The sequence below is a fragment of the Aphis gossypii genome, chromosome 1 (genome assembly GCF_020184175.1).
Source record: "Aphis gossypii isolate Hap1 chromosome 1, ASM2018417v2, whole genome shotgun sequence".
Taxonomy (NCBI): Eukaryota; Metazoa; Arthropoda; class Insecta; order Hemiptera; family Aphididae; genus Aphis; species Aphis gossypii.
The window spans coordinates 62,938,139-62,953,728 of record NC_065530.1 but is presented as its reverse complement, the minus strand read 5'-3'; the positions used below and the strand labels follow the sequence as shown (position 1 = coordinate 62,953,728).

At 26.0% G+C, this 15,590-nt stretch overlaps 1 protein-coding gene across 2 annotated transcripts in view; it reads right to left on the bottom strand.

Moving 5' to 3' along the window:
* Positions 1 to 211: 211 nt before the first annotated feature.
* Positions 212 to 15,590, bottom strand: part of LOC114132034 (tachykinin-like peptides receptor 99D) — a 46,989-nt gene continuing 31,610 nt past the window's right edge. For both annotated transcript variants that reach the window (XM_050197415.1, XM_050197416.1), the window contains exons 3-7: positions 12,226 to 12,374; positions 4,278 to 4,593; positions 2,832 to 2,932; positions 2,620 to 2,710; positions 212 to 522 (exon numbers count right to left, since the gene is read on the bottom strand). In XM_050197415.1, the coding sequence (XP_050053372.1) occupies positions 328 to 522; positions 2,620 to 2,710; positions 2,832 to 2,932; positions 4,278 to 4,593; positions 12,226 to 12,374 (852 nt within the window). In that variant the 3' untranslated portion in view covers positions 212 to 327. The remainder of the gene's footprint in view (positions 523 to 2,619; positions 2,711 to 2,831; positions 2,933 to 4,277; positions 4,594 to 12,225; positions 12,375 to 15,590) is intronic.

Sequence of the window (15,590 nt, the reverse complement as noted above, 5' to 3'; positions counted from 1 at the left end):
AATATTATGTATGTTATATAAACAATCGTTTAAACAATTAGTAAATAGAAAGAAACGTATGATAGTAGGAGTAAGAAAACAAAGTGATGATAAAAAAAATCATGCGATAAATTGGTTTTCTAGATCGTTTTCGTCAACGATGGAGTCACGGTGCTTTCAGCCAAGATATATGACGTTTCATTATAATATTTATGTGCTTGGGAAGACAATCAAAAAAATATAATATTTTATATTGATACCACAACAATAACAATTACACCGAAATAAATATTAAATCAATAACGTCTCACGATGCCGCAGCCCTTCGATCGGTCAACAATCGTTCGATTATGCGTCAGGCGTGAGTATCAGTGGCGTGTCGTTGGTGACTATCGAGCTATGCTTCAGATTTCGTTCGTGAGTGTTCACGTGATTGGTGCGCCACTCGAAACGGCCGCTGGAAAACGCGCTCAGATCCCTGGTTAGCCGCCTCTTTCCCGCCATGAAGTCTAACCGCATTTTGAACTCTTGTTTGAACTTTTCCTGCGAATAATAATTATCGTCGGCGTAAAGCAAAGCATTTTGTTTTCGATACAGGTAATTTGTTATGCTTTTTTTTTTTTTTGTTACAATGTTCCATGACCGACAGACCACACTGTGCCATTTATTATTCCTAGCGACGGTTTTACAGGGTAAAATGTATTATAATGTTTAATATTATGACGTTATTGTCTATCCGACCAAATGATACGATGTCACAATAATGATTTCGATTTTTCAAAACGTAGAATACTATTATTTATAATCGGATTTTTCGTCGTATTTGCGCGAAAACAGAAGAATTCGTAATTGATGCGAATTTTGATACCTTCAGTTTCAACTAATTAATTTTCTATTTAAGCTGAAAAATTATTAAAAAAATCAAATTTTTGAAAATATTTATCGTTTGAAACTGAGTCCTAAAACATAATTATGTCAATAAAATGAATTGATTGATTCATTGAAATGAAAGTAATTAATTTATTTACCTAGTAAAACGCAGTGTAAACTTCACAAGTGCTTATTTATTTATTTATTTATTCATACATCTCATTCGCCTTTTTTAGTACGTGATTTTTTCTGCTGAACATAATACATTCCGTTTACGTGGAAACATAATCAAGTAACTTATCAGTGGAAATTAATTTTACTATTACAATTAATAAACATTCACTACACATATTTCAAAATAGTATGAAAATTCAAATAAAATGTTAGTTTTTAAATTCTTTAATGTAGGTTTGACAAAATATTTGTTGAGAAAACATAATTCTTTTATGCTCTCCAATAAAAATATATTTTACATTTAAATGTGCGTAGTAATACGAGTTATTATGTAATAAATTATTCATGAAAATGTATTTTAATATCCAAAAAAGTCCTCTTCTGTGATGGTGTAAAAATGTGATTTTGTTGCAAAATTATTTATTGTAATTGTGTAATATATATACAATTCATTGGACAAGGATATGCTTTTGTATCTATTATTCGATTATTTATATTTCAGGGAAGCATACGTTTGACAAACCTATTATAATTGTTATTACATTGAATAGTTAGTACATGGGCTACTACTTAATTTTCAAAGTGGAAAACTAGTAATTTTATTATCTGTATAAATTCTGACAAATTATTATAAATATACGTGTATTAAATTTTGAATTTTGAGTATATTTTTAAATAATGGTAAATTCAACCTGTATAACTGATGTACTATTATAACAACTTAAGTTTTAGCTATAATAGTGATTTCTGATTAATAATAAAATATATGGCATTTAAGGAAAAAAAAAACTGCAGACAAAAATTTACAGAATTCTTAAGAAGTTTATTTTTTTTTAATAATTTTTATAAGCTCTTAATGTTAAGAATTATATTTATACTAACAACAATGGCGTTACTAAAACATCAATATTACATAAGAAATGTTTTCATATACAGTATAAAGAAAAAAAAATTTGCTTGTAAAGTAAATAGTTAATTGTAGAATCATTGTATTTTTATAGTTATTATATTACTATTATAATTTCGATATTTTATTAAAATAAACATTAACTACTTTGGTTAAGTGTAAAAGTATATAGAGATAAACACAAATTGCTTGTTTTATTACAACATTATGTTTTTGAAAAATATTGCCATTATTAAAAATAAATAATTCTCGGTATTGTCTTTGGGCGATCCCGTAGATTTCATTAAAATATAAAAAATAAAATAATTATAAAATACATAGTTATATATTAATATTCTTAAATTTGTTTTGAAATTGACTTTACCAAAGCCATTATTATAAAACTTTATTTGCTGACTATTGTTAAGTGGTTACGTGTAATCTGCAGTATGTAATATTTATACTGTATATAATATACATAATTACATAATACATAATTAAGTAGTTTACATGAGAATTCACACAGAAAATAGTCGTTATATATATGTATCAATATTATAATATTGTTAAAATATAATATGACGACAACAAATTTTTAATTTATAATCATAGTTTAAATTTGCACTTTTGGTTTCATAAAATCATAAAATATTATGATTATAGTAACTATATTATACTATAAGTTGGAAGTTTAAGTGTACTGTACTCACGTTATATATTGAATAAATAAATGGATTGTAACAGCTATTACTCATGGCAAACCAATCGAAACAGAACCAAATTATGTTGATATAAGGATACCTGAAAATAAATTGACAATGAAATATATTATTATTTATCAAAAGCACAGTTTTGGAAAAAAAATAATAAGTCTATAATTAACAAAATTATAAAGTTATAATAACAATACAATACAACTCACTCGTTTATTTGAGGAAATATGTGCTGTAATATATTGTACGTTTGCAGGGGTAACCAGCATAATGTGAATAGTGCGACGACGATGATAAGCATTTTTATGACCTTGAAAATATAATCGTTTCAAGTTTAATATCATTGTATTCTACTTGTTATAAAATTATAAAATACAACCATTATATATTATAATTAATTTTGAGCGTGTTAATGTGTAGAGGTATATTATGCAGTTTTTTAGTTGAAAATTAAAGGGATGCTGATGATAATAAAGTTAGCCATATGATGATATTTGTAATCACCGTTTGAAAGTCTATGTAAACGTGCGGAAGAGAAAACTTAATTTTATCTATAACTTAAAATGAATTGTAAACGTTTTCTATAATTTGAAGAGAAAAACAATCAGGACAAATACTATAATGTTATAGCAATAACATTTTTAAAAATGTGAACCTATGAGGTATAGTTATCAAAAATAAAATAAATAAAATACATTTGTGAAATCCGATTATAAACTGTAAATGCTATATTATTTATACTGTGTACGAGAACAATGTTATAGAATACTTAGATAATACGATAATCCTTAATTTTAAAGACTTATTTCTGTACTTAAAATTATTTTAAAAATATCTACAAAGTATACTTACAGAATTAAAAAAAAAAACAATTTCAAATCTTCAGATTTTTTTCCACAGATTTGAGAAAAAAAATGAAATGTCTATCTCAAATACTTATATTATTTAACAGTGAAACCAAAATGTCTTTAAATGTTGTCGTCACGTCAATAAAATGGTGTATTTAAAATAAAATGTGACACAATTATAAATATCTGTATGTTTCTAGATTAAACAATAGAATTATTATTTTTTTTTAATATAAAAATAATAATATTAGTTTATCAATTAAACAAAATAACTTTGTAAAGAGTAATTGGAAGATTCATTTTATTTTTGATTGTGGTCATATATTATTTGGTTTTAGATGATTTAGTTAGTTTTAAGAAGAGTAAAAAAGGAAAAAAACTACCTATATGATCCTTATTAATCCGGGCTTGAATGTTTGAAAAACGAACTTACCAGTACCTAAAGCTTTAGTCGTTTACGTTTTACAACTTAAAAGTACAGCAATAAATTATGATTACACATTAAAATACAGTGGTTAAATTTTATAATCATAACTTGATAACATCTATAACAATACGAATCGATAAAAAAAAAATAATTTTTGGAAACTTTGATTTCATTGTATAATGAAGTTATAGTTGTAGTACACTATAATAGTACATAATATTATAATACTTCCATGTACAAATATAGTGTATACATTATATACATGTTATCGTGTTTATCATTATGTTTTATACGTAATGATCGGTCTACACCGCAATAGATGTTATTATAATATCAGCTATAATAAAAACCACAACAATGTTGATCATAATACGACTTACCCGCTTTTTATTTCTCATCAGATTCAAGTCTCTCTGTGACTGCGCGTTTCCGGGAGCCGACGAACCCCACAATGCGAATCCTATTCCGGAATAGGCCCACGTCATGATTGACAACGGTATGACGTATTGTACGACCACTAGTAGCGCCCTATACACGAGCATCACGTTGCTAGACAGATTGACGTTAAGGCAGAACGGCCAGTCCTCGGACACGAAAACCACTCGTTGTGCATACGCCATCGGAGAACTTAGCACCAGACCGGCGATCCAAATCAATGCGATCACGCACAGACATTGGGTCTTTGATGTCCTTGCACTGCGAAAACAAAACGCATCGCAACTGTTATGTTATTCATACTATCGAATTGGATTTTTTTTTATACTTATGAAACTATAAATATGATAGATTTCAATAAAAAGGGATTTTTCCGTGGATATATGATAAATAATAAAAATATAATTGCGGTAAGCGGTCATTTTGTACGGCCCATCGTTTAAATTGCATAACCAGGAAACTTAGTATACGGTCAGGTAATTATTTAAGTTTAAGAATGAGGACACTTTGTACTGTATTATATACATAAAGTATGTATTAATGTTTATAGTTATATACTCAAGTGGTAGTGTATATAATGTAAAAATTAAATATAAAATAAAAAGTTAATTTATATTACAAACGTAAAAAATATAGTATGTTTAACAAGTAAAAATAATAATGTTTTTTTTTTTTTTTAATTAAAAATATATTCAATATAATTATAAATAAAAAATAATATTTGTCAAAAACGAGAAATAGTTGTAAAACCAATTTATATAATATATGCAATTTAAAAATTCGAAATTGTATAGGTATTAACTATAAGCTATAATATGTGTATAAAAACTAAATAATTCAATGTAAGTACCTACTACTTTAGATATAGGTTTTTTTTCTAAACCTCTTTCTAAGTGTCATATAGATTATAGATAACCATACTGCTGTAACCATGATTTGACAATTTATCATATATGTATTATATCATATACATATTTATTATGTATTTATCATAGTTTTTGATTTTTGTTTCCCTTACCAGTAGTTGTCTAGGTCTCTTGGATATAAAGGATATGATGTTTAAGTAATATCCTATTTAGCGTATCATCGTTTAAAATTAAGAGATGCAAATTTAATAATAATATGGTAGATAGTTAGAAAGAAATTGTAGTTGAAAATTTTTCCACTTAAATCGTGTACAGCTTTGAATATTGTTATAGGAAATGTATTAATTTCCTTTAACACGATCATGACCTTTCATGCTTCCGATCGATCATAAGAAATGCACAGACAGTTAAATGATACAAATTACACACGGTATGTGAAGGACTCCAAGACACCAATACACAACAATTCAAGTCAAAAGCTTTCACAAAATTCTCGCTGATCTGCTGTGGTTTTATCTTTTTGACGCAAATTCCTATCTAGCTGAGTGCGCACGTCGTACGGTTGAGAAGATAAAAGCTAAAACGTCTGTGTATATTATTATTGCTACTAGTATGAAAAGCGTGTAAAAAGTATTGTTATAAATAAAAAATAAGAAACCTATTTTATGCAATACTCCCTAATACATTTACTTTCATTTTTTTTTTATTTATTATAACACATAACGATCGTATTATGAAAAATAATATTTTACTGCCTAATATATACCTTTTAAATCCAGGATTTATGGAGTTTTATGGAAATAGTTTAGGAATCTTTAAAAGTATAAATACGAGTACATTGTGATTACGATAATACTGATTTAAAACCGTTTCGTTTAAGAAAAAAGTGTAAGGTTAAAAATCAAAGTTGAAACTACGAGTGTGATTTATATAAAGTGTAAAAAAAATAGTTAAATTATGTTTAAAATTAAAAAGTTAAATAACTATAATGATTTTTTAACTGTCATTAAGTGAAAGTAAAGCATTTTGCTATAAAGTTGATTAAATATAAAAATCAAAGTTTCTTTAAAATTTAAATTAAACCTGTATTATTATTATTTTTAAACTATTTTTAGTTTTAACCATATAGTTAAGACCATTAATTTTATAGAATTTAAATAAGCCGTATAACGTGGCATCTTACAAATTCCACCATAGGTATAGATTCTAAAGGTGTGGGTAAGTTGAGAAACAATTTTCAAAATGTAAAAAGTCGACAAGGAACCTATAATTTTTATTTAAAGATTTAACAAAACATTAATTTTAAATGTTTATTGTTAAACTATGAAGTAGCTAGTAATATTATGTATGAAACTTAGAAAACTCAAAACTCAAAAATGTGTAGAGTTAGTATACAAAAAAGTTAATACAGCACTAATTAAAACATTTTAGTGGAGAATATGATAGAAAATAAAAAAATAATTCTTATTATACGATGATGCATTTGTTGATTGATTAAAATTAAATTATAAAAATATAGTAACTGCAATCTGGAGACTGCAGGAGTTAATGTTACGGATATAATATTGAAAAATGATGGTTAAATTAATTTTACAAAATTATTATTTCTGTCGGTCTCTCTGTCTCCCTATTTATAAATATATCGTAAACAAAAAGCTTTTTACATGATTAAAAAAAATATCATATTGTTATAAATAGTTTTTGGATAAATCTTAAAACTAATTCTCCATGCTACTTTTATTAGATCGAGTCTATAGTTTTAAAATCTCAAGATAATATTTTTATTGTTTGAGACCTAATTTCATAATGTATTTTACAATTATTTTTTCAGTGTCTAAGTAAATGATGTCATGAAAACTTTTTCTTTTTTTTTAATTTAATATACATTCGTCGCAGCAATTACCATTGGTGATTATAGAAGATAATAGAAAAGTACATAAGTATACTTGAAATTAAAATAGTAGAATGATGTAAAATTATTTTATATTTTTTGATAAATACTGCCACATTGGTCATATCGATGAGTTTAATTGTTACAATCATCGCTACAATGGGATTCGCGGCTCGCCATTTTAAAAAGTGGGTAAATAATAGCAGCGGAATATTATGATTTACACTCCTCAACAAAGTCTCTGGAGCCTTTACATTCTTGTCTCAGATTACGATGTATTTAGTAAGTATGCGTTTTGCTATTAAGTTGTACGCCACAGGTGTTTCATATGGTGGAGTACTCCTTTGATATGAAGTATCAGTGAGTTAGTTATAAAATGTGTGTCATATTCAAAGCTAGTTTTTAATTGTTTCTTGTCTTCTAAAGAGGTTGTTTTAAATTAGCCAGGGGGGAGATTGTTTCAAAGTTTAATAGATAATGAAAACTTCTCTTTTAACATGAAAGTAATGATATGAATTTAACTTCATTCGTTAAAATTTATTTTTATTTTGTGACAATTGTGATTTTATTAAATGTAAACAGTTGTGGAAATTTATTTGTTCAATAGTTAGTTCTGGTTTTTAGAGAGTACCTACTTCATTCAATAGGTCACTGTATATAATAATGTACATAATATTACGTGTTAAATTTGAATTTAATGATAAATAATTTCACACGAAAATTAATTGCAATGGAGACAAAGTACCTTTACCAGTCTCTATTTCTAAGGAAATCTTACAATTTATGTATATAACTATAAATAATTTATTTCCTATTACTAATATAATTGTGTCATAGGTTGAATATCTTACAAGGAACCTTGTATTAAATTTCAAAAATAACAATTTTTACTTAGATTCGCAGAAGTATCAACTAATTGCAATATTTTATCAGAAAACACCTTCAAAATTGAAAATTTAAGTATTTTTACTTCTATTAAAGACTACGAAACTAAAAAAAAAATACATAATAATTGCAAAACCAATACATTCGTCGATTGTCTCAAAACTTTAAAGTACTTGCATTTTTTTATGTTTGGCTGGTCCCGATAGAATTCTTTAGCTTTTTCAACAGGGACAGTCACCTACTTGTTAATAATATCAATATTAATTGGTTTATGTTTTCAGAACAAAATTTAAAGTTTTAATAAAAATACTACAAAAGTATTAGTTTCATAATTTTAGATTTTTAATTTACTTTTAGATTATTTTAGTAGTTTAAATTTTAGGTGGAGTGATATTATTATTGATTTTACAATGACGTACAATACTTTTTAGTTTTTAAGTATATTTTTTCAGTGTGAGTTTCATATTTTCTAATTTTACAAATTATTAAGTCTTCAAGGATTGTTTCTGGTAGCAAATTGAATCTGGTTGATAGTTTAAGGAGTCAAAGATTTTTTGTATTTTTCAAGATAATTATGAAAAAATCGAAGAAATTGTTTTGCTATTTATGAATGTACCAAATAATTTATAAATGAGTACCTAGAGTCATTGTCTTAGATGAGTTAAATTTGAATTCATTGATATATTTTAATAAAAAGCATTCATACATTTTTTTTTGCTCAGAGTCTTTATTTGTACGCAATGATTTTTCATCGAGTTCAAATTTAGCACATCCAATACAGTGAACAAGGTAATCAAAAATGACCTCGTATACATTAGAATCCTATTATACATCAGATCGAATCCTGCAATTTCTTATAGTTTTATAATACTTACTAAATTATTGAAAAATAATAAATTATTATTATACTGAAAACCCATAATACTTATAATATTTATACAAAATATAAATTAGCAAATATTATCGTGATTAGAATTTTAAACTACGTACATGATGTTTACTATTTAATAATAATAATTATTTATTAATGAACTATTGAGCAGTTTTTGTAATAGTCAGTTTTAATTTTTCACCTAACTATTAAGTTGAATACCTAAATTATGCCTCTTTTGTGTAATAGTTGTGTCAGTCCGTCACGATTCCGGTATAATGGTTTTGAGTTCTACGTTGTTATTGGTTTATTTATACATTTAAATCTTATAAAACATCGTCCATCTTATTATATATTTCACAGAGTCACCATTATTGAATCTTATGTTATTTAATTTTTATGTAGTTTTGGTAATGTTAATCAGTTAATAAAACATTCTTGTAATAATTTTCACTGAATAGAATTTTATATTTTATATTGTAAAATGTATAATTATTTTATTATAATATTATCATAATAAAACTTCTGTTATATTCTGCAGAACGCTCTATACTCTTTTCTCAACACTCTTTTTTCATGAATCATTATTGACAGGACATTTTAGTTTTATAACACTTGAGTGGTTCGGTTTGATGAAATAACTTTTTTTGCGGTAAAGAAAATAAAACAATCATCTCGTAAGACTAATTTTCTCGCAAGCGGCATTCTATGGCATAGCATGCCAGCACCTATATGTATACTTAAACTAATACTACGATACTATGATATCATATTATTATTAACATAATAACGACGTAACTATATAATAATGCACTCGTTCTTGTTTCACGTAGTCATGTGGTTTGCTCGAAAAATCAGTAGAACGTGCAATCGATATATGTACCGTCATAATCAGTGTGACGAGGAATAGCTAACCCAAAATTTATATTACAAATAAATATAACATAAAAAACTCTTTCATTTCAGGTCTTCTTTTTGCAAGGTGGACCGTGAACGTGTGTGAACGTAATATTACGTCTTGTTGTACCTACGACGTGTATTTATTTTAATTCGCTTAAATATAAACGCAATAACGTCGGACGCCGGAGACAATATTGTACTTTTGGCACGTGGATACTCTTAATATTTGATGGCAATAAAATCGGGCCGGACCCTTAAGATAACAAAGAATTAATTAAGTGTTCTATTATATTGCAGGCACTTCAAAACACGTCAAAACGTACATTATGGTTACGATTTCTGACCCTACTGATCATATCAAATTGGTCGTATTATATTTTGTTTATCATCATTCGTGATACTGTGCAGCAATGAAATACCATAGCCCATTATTCACATGCATATTACGCACTATTATTATTTATGTAAAATAATAATGAACGTACGTGCTTAGGATTTCTTATTCGGAATGTATACCCAAGGGATTTCATTGGATTAGTATTTGCGATTTTGTGGACTATAAGTATACACACAACAAGCGTATTATTTATAATGTATAATATGTTATTATACTGCAATATATTATTATTATTATTATATTGTATACGAGGATGTGAATACCAGATGGCCAGATGGATAAGTTACTCTATTAAATGTTGTAACTAGTTACAAGTTATACTTAGAATCGCGTATCTAGTTAAAATATACAGGATACTTTGGAAATTGATCTAGTGTAAGCTATAATCAAAGTGGCAAGGTTAAATTTAAAGTACCTAAGAATCTATACTTATTTTTTAGAGAAAATGGTGACACTTGTACATGTATCTGTGATTTTATAAAACTACGAATATAAACGTTGATATTTATAAAGATATTGGTAACAGAATATAAAAATTTTTAAATAATTATGTATGACTACGTGCGGTTAGAGCGCAATATTACATAAATATAATATTAAGTATCTAAAAACCAATTGGTAAACAATAATAGACATATTACGTTGACATGTAATATGGACAACTTATACTTAGTAGGTAGGTACCTAATAGTGAAAAGCCGAATACAGAAGAAAAGGTAAATACTTCGTTCAGTGTATGAAATAGGAAATATGATCAAAATTTAAACTTTAAATGAATAATTAAAAGGTAATAATAAAACTGATGTTTTTAAAAAAAAATTATTTTCTTATGGATTTTCATTGTTTATTTTACAAAATATTTCTGCACATAAACGTATACATTTATATTATTATACAATTGTTATTTTACCGGTGTTCTAAATCAACATTTCAAGTAGTTCTAACTTAAAGAATAATTGTATATCTTATATTTTTGTTGTAAAGTATCAAATTTTCAAAGTTCTCACACATATACACTTCGCGCTTTTCATCATTCAAAAATATCGGAATTTAATATTTAACAATATTAAAATACAGCAATATTAGAACGGATGCGTACAGAACAATGTATTAGTTTTACATTTTTACAGTGTTGTTTTTTACTACTTTTTTTCTTTAAATACTTTTTCAAGAATTGTTTGCTAAGTTTTTTATAGCATGTTTATATATTTGCAGATCAAAAGTTTACTCTGTTTGGAACTTTAAACATGAGTTTTTCGGGTTTTCAATAGTTTTTATCTAAGTGTAAAAAAACTACGGACAGTCTTAGAATAACATAAATTTAAAAAACACGGCTTTAACTAATATTTAATTAGAATCTTTTCCAATTATACGACGATTTATATTCGATTTATAACGATTAGATATTCCTTTCAAACTAATATCAAATGCATCACTATTTGTCTCAATACCCTGTGCCTAAACATTAAAAGCGAATCGAAACAAGTTCAGATTATTAATTTATAAATCCTTTTAAAAATCAAACATTAAATTAAATTTTTATTTATTCAATCAGTATTTACGTAATTAAGCATCGGATATATTTGTCCACTGTAATTTGTATTTTTTATGCGTTTGTACTAGTTTAACTAACAATAAAATTAATAGTGAATTGTTTATTGTGAATTTGGATAAAACGTGATTAATTTGCATTGTAATTCGATGGTAATTTTTTTTTACGGTTGATTAATTATTATTTACTATATATATATTAATATAAAAAAAATAAAAATAAATAGAAAATCACTTCAAAAACTGAAATATTACAAATATATATTTGTCATAAAATACGTAACCAATAATCATACAATTAAATAAACCCATATATTTATTATTTAAATATTATATCAGCAGCAATTATAAGTACCTATATAGTATTAAGAGAGGATAAATTGCACGCATGCCTTTTTTCATAACTATGAGACTTATGAATCGATAACCTAACAGACGTAAAAGTAGAACTATCTGAATATTGCATCACCCTTTAATAAAATATGCGACCCAATTCTCAAAGGTTCGCAAGTTCTAATTAATATATACTCACGCGAACGGATTGAGAATGGCTTGGCGTCGATCCACAGCTATGGCGGTAAGTGTAAATACGCTAACCGTGATGGAAAGGACATGAATGAATGGACAAAAAGCGCACATGAACGACGGTAGGTTCCATCGTTGCAGCAGAGCAGCTTGAAACTAAAAAACAAAAAAAAAAAACAAAAATTATATAAAAAACATAAATTAGGTGTTATTTTCATTTTTAATAAAATCGAGTTATTATACATTGATTAAGAAAATGGCAAAAATTCTATTTAAATTGTTAATTTTGATCAAAACGTATTAAAAGCTTTAATTATTATTTTTTTCTTCAAATGTGCTATTTCCTGTACTGAATCATTAGTCATATTTTTTATATTTTCCAAAGCGTATGATATAGTATTTTAACTTAATTTTATACGAAAGTGCTATTGAAAATATCATTAAATCCTTTAAAATTAAAACTATTCAATTAATTCGTATTAAAATTTGACGTGGTACAAAACCAATGATTATAAAAAAAAATAATAATTTATAAGTCAACATAAAATAATTATATGATACGTTTATCTATATATATTTAATTGTTGTTTTCACCAAAGTTCATGATAGCTGATTATCTAATAGCTGCTTTTTGATAGTAGTAAAAGCTATGTTACCATATTAGTATTTATAATCCCATATTATCACGATAAAATATATTTGTCTTGAATAATACTAATTTAAATATAAAACTTCAATAGTTATATTGTATATAATAAATTAGAAGAGATATAATCTAAGCAAACCAAGTTACTGATAAAGCAATAAATAATTTAGTGATTACCTAGGTATTATTAATACACCTATATTTGATTATATAGAATTTATTAATTATTTAATTTTAGTTTTATAAATATAAAAAATATAATAATATTATAAAAAAATTAGTATTAATATCATTCTCATATAATGAAGCTACTTCCCCCCACAACACAAATATAAGTTTTAAAATGAGGTGCACATTTAAAAAATTTAAATTATGTCTTGAAACTTTCATAACTCAACTGTATAAAAGAGCAAAAAAAGAATTATATAAAAAACTTAATGAAATATTTGTAAACAAATCATTAAAGAATTAAATAATAATTTTGAAGATGAAAATGAAGAGAGGTACTTATACGTTTTTATATTTTTTTGTTATTTTAATATTAACAATCAATATTTGATAGGTATGATATTGTATTTACCTATATATTTTATATTTCATGTTATTAGTATAATGTTATATATTATTATTTATTTAGTATAAGCTATAAACTAAGAAAAACCCATGAATGGTCCTATACTAATAAATTTAAAAGTCTATTTTATTATTTTATTGAGGTTAATATAAATAAATACTTTCCATCTACCTATTTTAATATAATACGTTTAATTTTATTTTATAACTTGATACAATATATAGATAAAAATATAAAAATAAAACCGTATTGTAATATTTTTTGAAACAATATATTTGGAGAAAAATTTACAAAACGAACCAGTCGATCTTTTTATGAATACAGGTCGATCGTTATAAAAATTAATTTTAACATTATGAGTCGATCGCATAATAAATTATTATGAAGAAACAATGAATAATTTAATTATTCTTTGAAGCTTAGACCTTTTTTTTTTTTTTTGGATGTCAATCACCAGGGATTTAAAATTTCAAATGTATCTCACTTGTTTGAAAGTCTATAGGTAGTATATATTTTTTCATAACATATCTATTCTAAAAATGAAATTCTTACAGCAAATTAAATTCCTAATTTATTTGAATTGTTTGCAACAGAAAATCACTATTCCTAAAAAAAAATTGTTATTGAAAATAACATGTTTTGCACTGTAACATCTCAAATCAGTCTTAAAACATTATTAAATTACTTGTAATAAAAGTTAACACGATGGTTATTTTTTTATCTTTTTCTCTAATCTAACGAACCGTAAAAATGATTACAAATTCTTTAGTTTGGTCAGACATCACACTTATATTATAATATTATATTATATCCAATGTGTACAATTCTACCAATTATTGTCGTGGAGATACCAGTATCTACGTCCTATTTATACATATATATATATAAAAAAAAACTTTTGAGATTAATATTCTTTTCTGTTAACTTTTTGTCGACACCTACGTGGTGTATGAAATTTAAAACAATTATTGTTCAACCATGTACAGTATATTTTGAAAGGGAAAGAAAATAGTAAAAATACTACTAATAGTTATTTTTATTATATTCTACGTTATACAGTTAAATACTATTACATTAATCTTCTAGTGTTAATTACATATTAATAAAAATATGTTTATCATGGTTATTAAAAATTGGAACCATTGAGGTTAAATCATTATTTTAATATTTATTCAAATAAGTTTCTACGAAAACGTATTAGTCATACACAAGCAATACAATCAGCGAACCTAATTAATTGGTAATAATTATAATATACAACTAACACCCCTAGCTAGTCCCTACTTAATCCGACAAACGCTTTTATAATACCTATCCATACCACATTTTGTAGGTAGGTATTTCGTACATTTGACATGTAGGTAATATAATTCTGGTAAAACTTTACCTGTATAAGTCGAGTGTATTAAACTCTACGCGACACGGTATATTGTAATATCTCTGTGTAATACCGTTCCTGCTGCAGTATTAGTAGATAAATACTGGAATCAAAATATTATTATGTTGTAAATTGTAATTTCGCCAGCACACTACGTAATATCTACTACTCCAGTTTCCATAGGGTCGGATCGTGTAAGTAAAATGACATTAACAACAATAATAGCGTATAATAATATTTGCTCCGTCCTCTGGGTACCCACCTGTATTGTTGTCGTGACGGTGATAGGTCACGTGTGTCGGATGTCCGAGACAGACCCGTTGCCGCACCGGACATACAATAATTTAGCGACGATAAACATCGGCTCCGGTCTGTTTATCGAAGTTTAACGTGTCCTCAGTACAATCTTATACATATATATATAGGTAATAACAACCGTCGGGAAAAGTCGGTGCCCTCGATATACGGGTATGGGTAAATACAATTATAGTATGTGGGCGACGGGCGTGAGAATAAATTATTGTTCTGTCGATGAGGACGACGATAAATCGCGTGAAAACGACTCCATATATACCTGAAATATAATACCGTAGATTTTTTCATCTGCGCAAGACGTCGAGTTTGTCGACAATGATACGCGTAGCTATATGATATTATTATTAAACTGAGTGGTTCTTCTATCGAACAACACTTATTGTTTAAATGTTTATTAACGTTTAAAAAAAAAAAATATATATATATATATAAATATATATATTTTTTTTTACATAATTT